This window comes from Sphaerodactylus townsendi, linkage group LG01 (genome assembly GCF_021028975.2).
Source record: "Sphaerodactylus townsendi isolate TG3544 linkage group LG01, MPM_Stown_v2.3, whole genome shotgun sequence".
NCBI lineage: Eukaryota > Metazoa > Chordata > Lepidosauria > Squamata > Sphaerodactylidae > Sphaerodactylus > Sphaerodactylus townsendi.
In genome coordinates this window covers 69,201,024-69,216,623 of record NC_059425.1, presented here as the reverse complement: position 1 = coordinate 69,216,623, position 15,600 = coordinate 69,201,024, and the positions used below count along the sequence as shown (strand labels likewise).

The window sequence follows — 15,600 nt, the reverse complement described above, 5'->3', positions numbered from 1 at the left end:
GGGGTGGGGGGGGGGGGGGGTGGGGGGGGGGGGGGGTGGGGGGGGGGGGGGGTGGGGGGGGGGGGGGGTGGGGGGGGGGGGGGGTGGGGGGGGGGGGGGGTGGGGGGGGGGGGGGGTGGGGGGGGGGGGGGGTGGGGGGGGGGGGGGGTGGGGGGGGGGGGGGGTGGGGGGGGGGGGGGGTGGGGGGGGGGGGGGGTGGGGGGGGGGGGGGGTGGGGGGGGGGGGGGGTGGGGGGGGGGGGGGGTGGGGGGGGGGGGGGGTGGGGGGGGGGGGGGGTGGGGGGGGGGGGGGGTGGGGGGGGGGGGGGGTGGGGGGGGGGGGGGGTGGGGGGGGGGGGGGGTGGGGGGGGGGGGGGGTGGGGGGGGGGGGGGGTGGGGGGGGGGGGGGGTGGGGGGGGGGGGGGGTGGGGGGGGGGGGGGGTGGGGGGGGGGGGGGGTGGGGGGGGGGGGGGGTGGGGGGGGGGGGGGGTGGGGGGGGGGGGGGGTGGGGGGGGGGGGGGGTGGGGGGGGGGGGGGGTGGGGGGGGGGGGGGGTGGGGGGGGGGGGGGGTGGGGGGGGGGGGGGGTGGGGGGGGGGGGGGGTGGGGGGGGGGGGGGGTGGGGGGGGGGGGGGGTGGGGGGGGGGGGGGGTGGGGGGGGGGGGGGGTGGGGGGGGGGGGGGGTGGGGGGGGGGGGGGGTGGGGGGGGGGGGGGGTGGGGGGGGGGGGGGGTGGGGGGGGGGGGGGGTGGGGGGGGGGGGGGGTGGGGGGGGGGGGGGGTGGGGGGGGGGGGGGGTGGGGGGGGGGGGGGGTGGGGGGGGGGGGGGGTGGGGGGGGGGGGGGGTGGGGGGGGGGGGGGGTGGGGGGGGGGGGGGGTGGGGGGGGGGGGGGGTGGGGGGGGGGGGGGGTGGGGGGGGGGGGGGGTGGGGGGGGGGGGGGGTGGGGGGGGGGGGGGGTGGGGGGGGGGGGGGGTGGGGGGGGGGGGGGGTGGGGGGGGGGGGGGGTGGGGGGGGGGGGGGGTGGGGGGGGGGGGGGGTGGGGGGGGGGGGGGGTGGGGGGGGGGGGGGGTGGGGGGGGGGGGGGGTGGGGGGGGGGGGGGGTGGGGGGGGGGGGGGGTGGGGGGGGGGGGGGGTGGGGGGGGGGGGGGGTGGGGGGGGGGGGGGGTGGGGGGGGGGGGGGGTGGGGGGGGGGGGGGGTGGGGGGGGGGGGGGGTGGGGGGGGGGGGGGGTGGGGGGGGGGGGGGGTGGGGGGGGGGGGGGGTGGGGGGGGGGGGGGGTGGGGGGGGGGGGGGGTGGGGGGGGGGGGGGGTGGGGGGGGGGGGGGGTGGGGGGGGGGGGGGGTGGGGGGGGGGGGGGGTGGGGGGGGGGGGGGGTGGGGGGGGGGGGGGGTGGGGGGGGGGGGGGGTGGGGGGGGGGGGGGGTGGGGGGGGGGGGGGGTGGGGGGGGGGGGGGGTGGGGGGGGGGGGGGGTGGGGGGGGGGGGGGGTGGGGGGGGGGGGGGGTGGGGGGGGGGGGGGGTGGGGGGGGGGGGGGGTGGGGGGGGGGGGGGGTGGGGGGGGGGGGGGGTGGGGGGGGGGGGGGGTGGGGGGGGGGGGGGGTGGGGGGGGGGGGGGGTGGGGGGGGGGGGGGGTGGGGGGGGGGGGGGGTGGGGGGGGGGGGGGGTGGGGGGGGGGGGGGGTGGGGGGGGGGGGGGGTGGGGGGGGGGGGGGGTGGGGGGGGGGGGGGGTGGGGGGGGGGGGGGGTGGGGGGGGGGGGGGGTGGGGGGGGGGGGGGGTGGGGGGGGGGGGGGGTGGGGGGGGGGGGGGGTGGGGGGGGGGGGGGGTGGGGGGGGGGGGGGGTGGGGGGGGGGGGGGGTGGGGGGGGGGGGGGGTGGGGGGGGGGGGGGGTGGGGGGGGGGGGGGGTGGGGGGGGGGGGGGGTGGGGGGGGGGGGGGGTGGGGGGGGGGGGGGGTGGGGGGGGGGGGGGGTGGGGGGGGGGGGGGGTGGGGGGGGGGGGGGGTGGGGGGGGGGGGGGGTGGGGGGGGGGGGGGGTGGGGGGGGGGGGGGGTGGGGGGGGGGGGGGGTGGGGGGGGGGGGGGGTGGGGGGGGGGGGGGGTGGGGGGGGGGGGGGGTGGGGGGGGGGGGGGGTGGGGGGGGGGGGGGGTGGGGGGGGGGGGGGGTGGGGGGGGGGGGGGGTGGGGGGGGGGGGGGGTGGGGGGGGGGGGGGGTGGGGGGGGGGGGGGGTGGGGGGGGGGGGGGGTGGGGGGGGGGGGGGGTGGGGGGGGGGGGGGGTGGGGGGGGGGGGGGGTGGGGGGGGGGGGGGGTGGGGGGGGGGGGGGGTGGGGGGGGGGGGGGGTGGGGGGGGGGGGGGGTGGGGGGGGGGGGGGGTGGGGGGGGGGGGGGGTGGGGGGGGGGGGGGGTGGGGGGGGGGGGGGGTGGGGGGGGGGGGGGGTGGGGGGGGGGGGGGGTGGGGGGGGGGGGGGGTGGGGGGGGGGGGGGGTGGGGGGGGGGGGGGGTGGGGGGGGGGGGGGGTGGGGGGGGGGGGGGGTGGGGGGGGGGGGGGGTGGGGGGGGGGGGGGGTGGGGGGGGGGGGGGGTGGGGGGGGGGGGGGGTGGGGGGGGGGGGGGGTGGGGGGGGGGGGGGGTGGGGGGGGGGGGGGGTGGGGGGGGGGGGGGGTGGGGGGGGGGGGGGGTGGGGGGGGGGGGGGGTGGGGGGGGGGGGGGGTGGGGGGGGGGGGGGGTGGGGGGGGGGGGGGGTGGGGGGGGGGGGGGGTGGGGGGGGGGGGGGGTGGGGGGGGGGGGGGGTGGGGGGGGGGGGGGGTGGGGGGGGGGGGGGGTGGGGGGGGGGGGGGGTGGGGGGGGGGGGGGGTGGGGGGGGGGGGGGGTGGGGGGGGGGGGGGGTGGGGGGGGGGGGGGGTGGGGGGGGGGGGGGGTGGGGGGGGGGGGGGGTGGGGGGGGGGGGGGGTGGGGGGGGGGGGGGGTGGGGGGGGGGGGGGGTGGGGGGGGGGGGGGGTGGGGGGGGGGGGGGGTGGGGGGGGGGGGGGGTGGGGGGGGGGGGGGGTGGGGGGGGGGGGGGGTGGGGGGGGGGGGGGGTGGGGGGGGGGGGGGGTGGGGGGGGGGGGGGGTGGGGGGGGGGGGGGGTGGGGGGGGGGGGGGGTGGGGGGGGGGGGGGGTGGGGGGGGGGGGGGGTGGGGGGGGGGGGGGGTGGGGGGGGGGGGGGGTGGGGGGGGGGGGGGGTGGGGGGGGGGGGGGGTGGGGGGGGGGGGGGGTGGGGGGGGGGGGGGGTGGGGGGGGGGGGGGGTGGGGGGGGGGGGGGGTGGGGGGGGGGGGGGGTGGGGGGGGGGGGGGGTGGGGGGGGGGGGGGGTGGGGGGGGGGGGGGGTGGGGGGGGGGGGGGGTGGGGGGGGGGGGGGGTGGGGGGGGGGGGGGGTGGGGGGGGGGGGGGGTGGGGGGGGGGGGGGGTGGGGGGGGGGGGGGGTGGGGGGGGGGGGGGGTGGGGGGGGGGGGGGGTGGGGGGGGGGGGGGGTGGGGGGGGGGGGGGGTGGGGGGGGGGGGGGGTGGGGGGGGGGGGGGGTGGGGGGGGGGGGGGGTGGGGGGGGGGGGGGGTGGGGGGGGGGGGGGGTGGGGGGGGGGGGGGGTGGGGGGGGGGGGGGGTGGGGGGGGGGGGGGGTGGGGGGGGGGGGGGGTGGGGGGGGGGGGGGGTGGGGGGGGGGGGGGGTGGGGGGGGGGGGGGGTGGGGGGGGGGGGGGGTGGGGGGGGGGGGGGGTGGGGGGGGGGGGGGGTGGGGGGGGGGGGGGGTGGGGGGGGGGGGGGGTGGGGGGGGGGGGGGGTGGGGGGGGGGGGGGGTGGGGGGGGGGGGGGGTGGGGGGGGGGGGGGGTGGGGGGGGGGGGGGGTGGGGGGGGGGGGGGGTGGGGGGGGGGGGGGGTGGGGGGGGGGGGGGGTGGGGGGGGGGGGGGGTGGGGGGGGGGGGGGGTGGGGGGGGGGGGGGGTGGGGGGGGGGGGGGGTGGGGGGGGGGGGGGGTGGGGGGGGGGGGGGGTGGGGGGGGGGGGGGGTGGGGGGGGGGGGGGGTGGGGGGGGGGGGGGGTGGGGGGGGGGGGGGGTGGGGGGGGGGGGGGGTGGGGGGGGGGGGGGGTGGGGGGGGGGGGGGGTGGGGGGGGGGGGGGGTGGGGGGGGGGGGGGGTGGGGGGGGGGGGGGGTGGGGGGGGGGGGGGGTGGGGGGGGGGGGGGGTGGGGGGGGGGGGGGGTGGGGGGGGGGGGGGGTGGGGGGGGGGGGGGGTGGGGGGGGGGGGGGGTGGGGGGGGGGGGGGGTGGGGGGGGGGGGGGGTGGGGGGGGGGGGGGGTGGGGGGGGGGGGGGGTGGGGGGGGGGGGGGGTGGGGGGGGGGGGGGGTGGGGGGGGGGGGGGGTGGGGGGGGGGGGGGGTGGGGGGGGGGGGGGGTGGGGGGGGGGGGGGGTGGGGGGGGGGGGGGGTGGGGGGGGGGGGGGGTGGGGGGGGGGGGGGGTGGGGGGGGGGGGGGGTGGGGGGGGGGGGGGGTGGGGGGGGGGGGGGGTGGGGGGGGGGGGGGGTGGGGGGGGGGGGGGGTGGGGGGGGGGGGGGGTGGGGGGGGGGGGGGGTGGGGGGGGGGGGGGGTGGGGGGGGGGGGGGGTGGGGGGGGGGGGGGGTGGGGGGGGGGGGGGGTGGGGGGGGGGGGGGGTGGGGGGGGGGGGGGGTGGGGGGGGGGGGGGGTGGGGGGGGGGGGGGGTGGGGGGGGGGGGGGGTGGGGGGGGGGGGGGGTGGGGGGGGGGGGGGGTGGGGGGGGGGGGGGGTGGGGGGGGGGGGGGGTGGGGGGGGGGGGGGGTGGGGGGGGGGGGGGGTGGGGGGGGGGGGGGGTGGGGGGGGGGGGGGGTGGGGGGGGGGGGGGGTGGGGGGGGGGGGGGGTGGGGGGGGGGGGGGGTGGGGGGGGGGGGGGGTGGGGGGGGGGGGGGGTGGGGGGGGGGGGGGGTGGGGGGGGGGGGGGGTGGGGGGGGGGGGGGGTGGGGGGGGGGGGGGGTGGGGGGGGGGGGGGGTGGGGGGGGGGGGGGGTGGGGGGGGGGGGGGGTGGGGGGGGGGGGGGGTGGGGGGGGGGGGGGGTGGGGGGGGGGGGGGGTGGGGGGGGGGGGGGGTGGGGGGGGGGGGGGGTGGGGGGGGGGGGGGGTGGGGGGGGGGGGGGGTGGGGGGGGGGGGGGGTGGGGGGGGGGGGGGGTGGGGGGGGGGGGGGGTGGGGGGGGGGGGGGGTGGGGGGGGGGGGGGGTGGGGGGGGGGGGGGGTGGGGGGGGGGGGGGGTGGGGGGGGGGGGGGGTGGGGGGGGGGGGGGGTGGGGGGGGGGGGGGGTGGGGGGGGGGGGGGGTGGGGGGGGGGGGGGGTGGGGGGGGGGGGGGGTGGGGGGGGGGGGGGGTGGGGGGGGGGGGGGGTGGGGGGGGGGGGGGGTGGGGGGGGGGGGGGGTGGGGGGGGGGGGGGGTGGGGGGGGGGGGGGGTGGGGGGGGGGGGGGGTGGGGGGGGGGGGGGGTGGGGGGGGGGGGGGGTGGGGGGGGGGGGGGGTGGGGGGGGGGGGGGGTGGGGGGGGGGGGGGGTGGGGGGGGGGGGGGGTGGGGGGGGGGGGGGGTGGGGGGGGGGGGGGGTGGGGGGGGGGGGGGGTGGGGGGGGGGGGGGGTGGGGGGGGGGGGGGGTGGGGGGGGGGGGGGGTGGGGGGGGGGGGGGGTGGGGGGGGGGGGGGGTGGGGGGGGGGGGGGGTGGGGGGGGGGGGGGGTGGGGGGGGGGGGGGGTGGGGGGGGGGGGGGGTGGGGGGGGGGGGGGGTGGGGGGGGGGGGGGGTGGGGGGGGGGGGGGGTGGGGGGGGGGGGGGGTGGGGGGGGGGGGGGGTGGGGGGGGGGGGGGGTGGGGGGGGGGGGGGGTGGGGGGGGGGGGGGGTGGGGGGGGGGGGGGGTGGGGGGGGGGGGGGGTGGGGGGGGGGGGGGGTGGGGGGGGGGGGGGGTGGGGGGGGGGGGGGGTGGGGGGGGGGGGGGGTGGGGGGGGGGGGGGGTGGGGGGGGGGGGGGGTGGGGGGGGGGGGGGGTGGGGGGGGGGGGGGGTGGGGGGGGGGGGGGGTGGGGGGGGGGGGGGGTGGGGGGGGGGGGGGGTGGGGGGGGGGGGGGGTGGGGGGGGGGGGGGGTGGGGGGGGGGGGGGGTGGGGGGGGGGGGGGGTGGGGGGGGGGGGGGGTGGGGGGGGGGGGGGGTGGGGGGGGGGGGGGGTGGGGGGGGGGGGGGGTGGGGGGGGGGGGGGGTGGGGGGGGGGGGGGGTGGGGGGGGGGGGGGGTGGGGGGGGGGGGGGGTGGGGGGGGGGGGGGGTGGGGGGGGGGGGGGGTGGGGGGGGGGGGGGGTGGGGGGGGGGGGGGGTGGGGGGGGGGGGGGGTGGGGGGGGGGGGGGGTGGGGGGGGGGGGGGGTGGGGGGGGGGGGGGGTGGGGGGGGGGGGGGGTGGGGGGGGGGGGGGGTGGGGGGGGGGGGGGGTGGGGGGGGGGGGGGGTGGGGGGGGGGGGGGGTGGGGGGGGGGGGGGGTGGGGGGGGGGGGGGGTGGGGGGGGGGGGGGGTGGGGGGGGGGGGGGGTGGGGGGGGGGGGGGGTGGGGGGGGGGGGGGGTGGGGGGGGGGGGGGGTGGGGGGGGGGGGGGGTGGGGGGGGGGGGGGGTGGGGGGGGGGGGGGGTGGGGGGGGGGGGGGGTGGGGGGGGGGGGGGGTGGGGGGGGGGGGGGGTGGGGGGGGGGGGGGGTGGGGGGGGGGGGGGGTGGGGGGGGGGGGGGGTGGGGGGGGGGGGGGGTGGGGGGGGGGGGGGGTGGGGGGGGGGGGGGGTGGGGGGGGGGGGGGGTGGGGGGGGGGGGGGGTGGGGGGGGGGGGGGGTGGGGGGGGGGGGGGGTGGGGGGGGGGGGGGGTGGGGGGGGGGGGGGGTGGGGGGGGGGGGGGGTGGGGGGGGGGGGGGGTGGGGGGGGGGGGGGGTGGGGGGGGGGGGGGGTGGGGGGGGGGGGGGGTGGGGGGGGGGGGGGGTGGGGGGGGGGGGGGGTGGGGGGGGGGGGGGGTGGGGGGGGGGGGGGGTGGGGGGGGGGGGGGGTGGGGGGGGGGGGGGGTGGGGGGGGGGGGGGGTGGGGGGGGGGGGGGGTGGGGGGGGGGGGGGGTGGGGGGGGGGGGGGGTGGGGGGGGGGGGGGGTGGGGGGGGGGGGGGGTGGGGGGGGGGGGGGGTGGGGGGGGGGGGGGGTGGGGGGGGGGGGGGGTGGGGGGGGGGGGGGGTGGGGGGGGGGGGGGGTGGGGGGGGGGGGGGGTGGGGGGGGGGGGGGGTGGGGGGGGGGGGGGGTGGGGGGGGGGGGGGGTGGGGGGGGGGGGGGGTGGGGGGGGGGGGGGGTGGGGGGGGGGGGGGGTGGGGGGGGGGGGGGGTGGGGGGGGGGGGGGGTGGGGGGGGGGGGGGGTGGGGGGGGGGGGGGGTGGGGGGGGGGGGGGGTGGGGGGGGGGGGGGGTGGGGGGGGGGGGGGGTGGGGGGGGGGGGGGGTGGGGGGGGGGGGGGGTGGGGGGGGGGGGGGGTGGGGGGGGGGGGGGGTGGGGGGGGGGGGGGGTGGGGGGGGGGGGGGGTGGGGGGGGGGGGGGGTGGGGGGGGGGGGGGGTGGGGGGGGGGGGGGGTGGGGGGGGGGGGGGGTGGGGGGGGGGGGGGGTGGGGGGGGGGGGGGGTGGGGGGGGGGGGGGGTGGGGGGGGGGGGGGGTGGGGGGGGGGGGGGGTGGGGGGGGGGGGGGGTGGGGGGGGGGGGGGGTGGGGGGGGGGGGGGGTGGGGGGGGGGGGGGGTGGGGGGGGGGGGGGGTGGGGGGGGGGGGGGGTGGGGGGGGGGGGGGGTGGGGGGGGGGGGGGGTGGGGGGGGGGGGGGGTGGGGGGGGGGGGGGGTGGGGGGGGGGGGGGGTGGGGGGGGGGGGGGGTGGGGGGGGGGGGGGGTGGGGGGGGGGGGGGGTGGGGGGGGGGGGGGGTGGGGGGGGGGGGGGGTGGGGGGGGGGGGGGGTGGGGGGGGGGGGGGGTGGGGGGGGGGGGGGGTGGGGGGGGGGGGGGGTGGGGGGGGGGGGGGGTGGGGGGGGGGGGGGGTGGGGGGGGGGGGGGGTGGGGGGGGGGGGGGGTGGGGGGGGGGGGGGGTGGGGGGGGGGGGGGGTGGGGGGGGGGGGGGGTGGGGGGGGGGGGGGGTGGGGGGGGGGGGGGGTGGGGGGGGGGGGGGGTGGGGGGGGGGGGGGGTGGGGGGGGGGGGGGGTGGGGGGGGGGGGGGGTGGGGGGGGGGGGGGGTGGGGGGGGGGGGGGGTGGGGGGGGGGGGGGGTGGGGGGGGGGGGGGGTGGGGGGGGGGGGGGGTGGGGGGGGGGGGGGGTGGGGGGGGGGGGGGGTGGGGGGGGGGGGGGGTGGGGGGGGGGGGGGGTGGGGGGGGGGGGGGGTGGGGGGGGGGGGGGGTGGGGGGGGGGGGGGGTGGGGGGGGGGGGGGGTGGGGGGGGGGGGGGGTGGGGGGGGGGGGGGGTGGGGGGGGGGGGGGGTGGGGGGGGGGGGGGGTGGGGGGGGGGGGGGGTGGGGGGGGGGGGGGGTGGGGGGGGGGGGGGGTGGGGGGGGGGGGGGGTGGGGGGGGGGGGGGGTGGGGGGGGGGGGGGGTGGGGGGGGGGGGGGGTGGGGGGGGGGGGGGGTGGGGGGGGGGGGGGGTGGGGGGGGGGGGGGGTGGGGGGGGGGGGGGGTGGGGGGGGGGGGGGGTGGGGGGGGGGGGGGGTGGGGGGGGGGGGGGGTGGGGGGGGGGGGGGGTGGGGGGGGGGGGGGGTGGGGGGGGGGGGGGGTGGGGGGGGGGGGGGGTGGGGGGGGGGGGGGGTGGGGGGGGGGGGGGGTGGGGGGGGGGGGGGGTGGGGGGGGGGGGGGGTGGGGGGGGGGGGGGGTGGGGGGGGGGGGGGGTGGGGGGGGGGGGGGGTGGGGGGGGGGGGGGGTGGGGGGGGGGGGGGGTGGGGGGGGGGGGGGGTGGGGGGGGGGGGGGGTGGGGGGGGGGGGGGGTGGGGGGGGGGGGGGGTGGGGGGGGGGGGGGGTGGGGGGGGGGGGGGGTGGGGGGGGGGGGGGGTGGGGGGGGGGGGGGGTGGGGGGGGGGGGGGGTGGGGGGGGGGGGGGGTGGGGGGGGGGGGGGGTGGGGGGGGGGGGGGGTGGGGGGGGGGGGGGGTGGGGGGGGGGGGGGGTGGGGGGGGGGGGGGGTGGGGGGGGGGGGGGGTGGGGGGGGGGGGGGGTGGGGGGGGGGGGGGGTGGGGGGGGGGGGGGGTGGGGGGGGGGGGGGGTGGGGGGGGGGGGGGGTGGGGGGGGGGGGGGGTGGGGGGGGGGGGGGGTGGGGGGGGGGGGGGGTGGGGGGGGGGGGGGGTGGGGGGGGGGGGGGGTGGGGGGGGGGGGGGGTGGGGGGGGGGGGGGGTGGGGGGGGGGGGGGGTGGGGGGGGGGGGGGGTGGGGGGGGGGGGGGGTGGGGGGGGGGGGGGGTGGGGGGGGGGGGGGGTGGGGGGGGGGGGGGGTGGGGGGGGGGGGGGGTGGGGGGGGGGGGGGGTGGGGGGGGGGGGGGGTGGGGGGGGGGGGGGGTGGGGGGGGGGGGGGGTGGGGGGGGGGGGGGGTGGGGGGGGGGGGGGGTGGGGGGGGGGGGGGGTGGGGGGGGGGGGGGGTGGGGGGGGGGGGGGGTGGGGGGGGGGGGGGGTGGGGGGGGGGGGGGGTGGGGGGGGGGGGGGGTGGGGGGGGGGGGGGGTGGGGGGGGGGGGGGGTGGGGGGGGGGGGGGGTGGGGGGGGGGGGGGGTGGGGGGGGGGGGGGGTGGGGGGGGGGGGGGGTGGGGGGGGGGGGGGGTGGGGGGGGGGGGGGGTGGGGGGGGGGGGGGGTGGGGGGGGGGGGGGGTGGGGGGGGGGGGGGGTGGGGGGGGGGGGGGGTGGGGGGGGGGGGGGGTGGGGGGGGGGGGGGGTGGGGGGGGGGGGGGGTGGGGGGGGGGGGGGGTGGGGGGGGGGGGGGGTGGGGGGGGGGGGGGGTGGGGGGGGGGGGGGGTGGGGGGGGGGGGGGGTGGGGGGGGGGGGGGGTGGGGGGGGGGGGGGGTGGGGGGGGGGGGGGGTGGGGGGGGGGGGGGGTGGGGGGGGGGGGGGGTGGGGGGGGGGGGGGGTGGGGGGGGGGGGGGGTGGGGGGGGGGGGGGGTGGGGGGGGGGGGGGGTGGGGGGGGGGGGGGGTGGGGGGGGGGGGGGGTGGGGGGGGGGGGGGGTGGGGGGGGGGGGGGGTGGGGGGGGGGGGGGGTGGGGGGGGGGGGGGGTGGGGGGGGGGGGGGGTGGGGGGGGGGGGGGGTGGGGCCCCTGCTTTTTTACAATCAATTTGATAGTAAAAAAGCAGGGGGCGGCGGCGGGAGGAACGCAAGTTGAGCAAAGGGAGCCTTCTCGGCTCCCGTTGCTCGGCTTGCGTTCCTTTCCCCCTCCCCCGCTTTTTTTCGGCTCGGAGCAGCCGCTCTCTCCGAAACCATGGGTTTCGGAGAGAGCGAGTTTCGGGAAGGCTAGGGTCGGGCAAGCATGCACAAAAATTGCCCGAAACTAGCTGATCCCGGCCGGAACTGCGTTCCGGCGGCTCCGGATCTCCAAGCTTAACACTTACTATGCAGTCAAAAAGGGGGGGGGACCACATTTGAAGTGGCATGACCCCTGTGCTGGCACCACTGTCACTAGTGCCATGCAAAGTGTACAGAATGCTGGCACAGACACTTATCTCAGCAGTGGGACACTGCACAGCTTTGTGGTGCCCAGTCCAGGGATAGACAGAGGCACCTCCCTGGACTTGTTGCACACCCCATCCAAACCTCCATTTACCACTGCTGCCCAGCTTTCCACACTCCACCATGCACTCACCAGAGCAGCAGGGGATTCCTCCACAGGACTGTGCCAGGTTGGAGCACCAGGCCTGGTCCTGGAGAACCAAGTAGAGTGGTAGAAGAGCCTGGCAGCTGGCAAGCGTGGGCAGCAACCTGGCAGGTCATGGGCTGTGGTGGCAGAACCTTCCCTGCCCAAACCAGCCTCCCAGCCTGCTGTCAACAGGCCAACTGCCACCCAGCAACCACAGAAGTGGGAGCGAGAGAAGCCCATCCTCTTCATCCTTAAAAGAGGGGTGAGGTCTTGAGCCTGGTAGCCATTCAGAGAAGTGTCAGAGCCTGATTGATGGCCCGGGGGTGAGGAGGACACCCAGGGAGAAGACTGAGAGAGGGGGAGGGGATCTAAAAGGGGAGGAAGCTGCACTGGGGTGGGAGTTAGAATATGGAGAAAGAGGAGAGAGACTGTTGAGTCAAGGACAGCTAGACAGAGAGTAAATGAGATAGAGAGGGAGGTCAACAGGGAGAGAGTCATGGAGGGGGAAAGGGGTCAGGCAGAGCCCTCAGACAGGACCAAGAGCACCCCACTCAGCCAGACCCCAAGGGCTGACCTGAGGTGCAGCCCTGTGGTTTCATAGACTGATGAACTGTACCACCCACTCCCCAACCCACAAGACTGAGGAAATGCTAACAACTACCCAGGAAAGTGAAGGAGGGATGGCTACCCTCATGGCAGCAGACCGAGAGAGGAGAGAGCCTCACATGCCCAAATCTGAAATTTTGTTCCCATTCCATTGCTCAGAGGCGTAGCTAGGCCAGAGTGCACCCGGTGCACACTCTGGCTTTTTTGCCCCCTGCAGCCCCCCTGCCCCCTGCTGCCCCCACAGCCCCCCACCCCCACACCACTTCTCCCCCGTGGCAGCCCCCTGCGGCACCCAATTCCACTTACTTTTAGGAAAGGAGCAGGCCGAAGAAGACTGCCTGCATTGCCTGGGCCTGGTGGGAACTACATTTCCCAGGAGCCCCTGGGAAATGTAGTTCCCACCAGTCCCAGGCAATGCAGGCAGACTTCTTCTCTGGGATGTCCCATTCCTAAAAGTAAGTGGGGGTGCACCATGGGGGGGTGCACCGTGGGGAGGCGGGGGGATGCCACAGAAGGGGGGCGGGGGCACCACAGGGGGGAGAGTGGGGGGGATTTTTCTGCCCCCACGTGACCAGAATTGGTGCGCCTGGTGCATTGCGCACCCCCCGTCCCCTGGTGGCTTCACCACTGCCATTGCTTCTGCACCACTGGAGCCTATGCCAGTGTAGAAAGGGTGTTAGAGGAGCATTCCCAGTGTAGTTTGATTCCCAGGGTCACTCCCAGTGTAGTTTCAGCCTGGGAACACCCCCTTTTTGTGAAGTACACTTATGCAACTCCAAAAGGTGGTGTAAGAAATTCCCGAAAATGAGCTTTCCCAGGTGAGAAAAGAATTTTCTTCTCACTTGATGCCCATGCCACTGATTGTTTCTTTGGCGGTAGCACTGCAGTGTGGTCCCTTAGGGCTGCTCTACCACTCCTGCCTTTGGATTGGGCTGCCTACCTGTAATTCTTTATTTGGGGGCCATGTTCTGTTTCTTTGCACCAAATTTCCTCTCAGAACGTACACATTTGTCAATTTTATCAGTGCATCAGTAAATCAGTATAATACATTTATTAAATGTACAAAATACCATATTTTGTACACATAAATACAATGTTTATTATGTAAAACAACCATACAATGTAGTTGCAGGATACAAAACCAACAATAAGAAGCAGAAACGCAAAATCACTGACAAAAAATAAATATAAGAAGTGAAATTTAAAAACTGAAATTTGCTGCTCCTCTAGCAAAACCTGAAGTGGGAATGCCCATATTTACAGAGCAGTCTCTGTATGATAACTGTATGATAAAACTGAGGTGATCACAAGTGAAATGCCTTGAACCTATGCGTTGGTCAGAACTGACTTACAATGCAGTCCTTAATAGGCTAACACTGCTCAAAGTCTATAGAAGTCAGTCGGCTTAGAATAGTATACTGCATTGAAGTTATTTTGAAAGAAAGGAGCTTGTGTTTGTGGTGCCCCACACAGCTCTAGGACAAGAAATGGCATAGAATACTTGTATTTTCCTGAATCACTATGTATTTTCCTGATGGAAAAGGCTCACAATCCATCTGTCTTTTTGCCTCTGATAGATTAATGATCAACTCTAAACGTATGGACGAACTACTCTTGCCAAGGGCTCAGTTAGCCAAGATTATTGTTATGCATCTTGTTTTTAAAAAATCCCTCATGCTGAAAGGTGGACAACATTCACCCAGTGGCAAGGATGTGATGGCTTTCAAATCTTCTAAAGGAATTGGGTTCATTTCCCCCTCTTCCCCCTGCTCTGGATGTGTGCTTGTCAGAGTCGCTGCTTTTAGCTGATTGACCCAGAAAAACACTGGGTTGGAGCAGATGGAAGAAATAGAACTATGCTACAGTCTTCGATTACATCTAGCAGATAGATCAGTTGGCGAGAAAGCAGAAAAATACTATTTTGCCACCAGGATCAATTGATTCAGACCTTTTTCATGGACATCAATGCTTCATAGTCTTAAATGAAACTAAACTTAGTGATTATTTCAGACTACCACTGCAGTGTAGAAATTCCAGCTTTGAACGAAAAATGGAAGAAGTATTTCCAAATGTGATTTTGATGAGAATTAAGCAGGGGATGGAAATTGAGTTTAGGGTGGGAGGATATGTCAATCTGTAGGGAGGCCTATATGGGGCTAGGGATTACAATTAGGAGCTGAGGGAGGTATGATGATAGGAGGAGATTTAGAAAGAGAAGAACATAGATATATGGTTGTGCTTGGTGTTCTTCCCATCTTCATCCCATCCCAAAGCAAGCTGGTGAAGAGGCCGGGGTTATTAACCCTTTTCTGATCCAGGTGCCATCAACAGTTAGACCAGGACTCTGCAAGAATTTTTTTTGCAAAGCTAGGATGGATTTGACATGCAAGACTGAGGCGTGTGTGAGGGATGGTAAGACAGTCATCCTGGAAGAGCTCCCCCCACCAAGTTTCTCGGTTCTTCATGAGTTACAGACTAAAGAGAGGGGGGTGGGGAGAATGGCTGTGCTGATTCAGAAGGCTTCCTCCTACGGGACTCTCCCTGTCTCAGAAATACCAGACATTGAATGTGTTGACCTAGTGTGGAATGCTGAGGAGAGTTCGGCTTTCTGGTTGGTGTACTGTCTGCCTAATATACCTGCAGATACCCTGTCAAAGCTGTTGAGGTAGTGGCTGGCAGGGTCTTGAAGTTCCCCAAGCTTTTGGTTTTGGGGGACTTGTTCATGCAGATGACACTGCCTCCAAACAAGCTTTAAATCCATGGCTGCAATGAAAGTTATTTCAGGTTCCATACATAAAGCAGACTACACACTGGATTTAATTTGGGGAGAGGGGATAGAGCTGATCCAATCCAGTCAGTGATTTTTAATGGAGAAAACCATTATTTAGATCTAATTTTACTTACTAGCAATTTAAATCAAATCCACCATGTATACCATACAGAGCCAATCAGAGGGGAAGTAGGTAGAATGGTAGAACGGAATAACTAAAGCACCAATAAAGGTAATCGAAAGGATAATTTCAACAACAATCAAAAGGAAGGGAAGAGGAAGAAATATAAGGGGGCACGATGCCAGCTAGAATGACAGTCATCACTGTCCTTAACCATAGGCCCAATAGAACATATTAGTCTTATAGGCCCTGAGGAATTGCAACAAATCCCACAGAGCACTGATTTCGCTTGAGAGAGAGTTCCACTATGCTGAGACCAGAGCTGAAAAGGCTTTGACTCTATTTGAGGACAGTCAGATTTTGAGCCAGGGATCACCAGTGAATTGTAGCATTCTCTGGGGGAAGGGGTAGTGTATCAAGAAAGGTGGTCGCACTTATAAAAGGGTCCCAGACCATTAAGGACTTTAAAGGTTAGCACCAAAACATTGAATCTGATTCACTACTCCACCTGGAGCCAGCGTAGCTCACAGAGCATTGGTTAAATGTGTGCCTGGGATCCCCGTAAGGATCTGGGTCAGTTCATTCTGTACCAGTTGAAGTTTCCAGAGCAGTCTCAAGGGCAGCCCTGCATAGAGCAAGTTACAGTAGTCTAATTAATAGGGAAACAGTGGATTGTTAAATCCATTGAAGATGGAGGTTCTGTGGTTGAGTTGGGGAGATTTGGGATTGGAGCTTCCCATTCTTGACAGGATGCAATTAACACCAGCATCATCCATCAAGAGCCTGGGAGTGAGTGACCTTAGATGCCTCCTTTTCAATGGAGGCACAGGTCATTAACATGGTCAGAGTGGCATTTTATCACCTTCATCAGGTTTGGCAATTGGTCCCCTACTTATCTTGCCTTGACCTTGCCACTGTGATCCATGCAATGCTCACCTCCAGGCTAGATCACTGTAACTCTCTCTATGCAGGACTGCTCCAGAAACTCCAGATGGTTCAGAATACAGTGGCATGGATCTCTATGGTGGCCCTCATGAAGAGCATGTGTTCAACCAGTACTCTATCAGCTGCACTGGCTCCAGGTAAAATACTTGAATTGGGTGAAGTACCTTGAATCAGGTTCAAGGTTCTGGTTCTAATCTTTAAATTCCTAAACAGTCTGGGACCTTCATATCTATGGGACTGCCTCTCCCAATTTATACCCCCCCAAAAGCTTTGCTCCACTGGAAACAACATATATGGTCCCTGGCCGAAAGAGTATCCAGCTATCCTTACCAGAATT

General features: G+C 78.2%; 1 protein-coding gene across 1 annotated transcript; it reads right to left on the bottom strand.

Annotated features, from left to right (window-relative positions):
• Nucleotides 1-9,237: 9,237 nt before the first annotated feature.
• On the bottom strand, nt 9,238-10,260 carry LOC125438459 (basic proline-rich protein-like; the record flags this gene model as incomplete). Its single annotated transcript, XM_048506901.1, has 1 exon — nt 9,238-10,260. A coding segment is annotated over one exon (1,023 nt), but the record flags the coding sequence as incomplete, so codon positions are not given.
• Between the last annotated feature and the right edge of the window lie 5,340 nt (nt 10,261-15,600).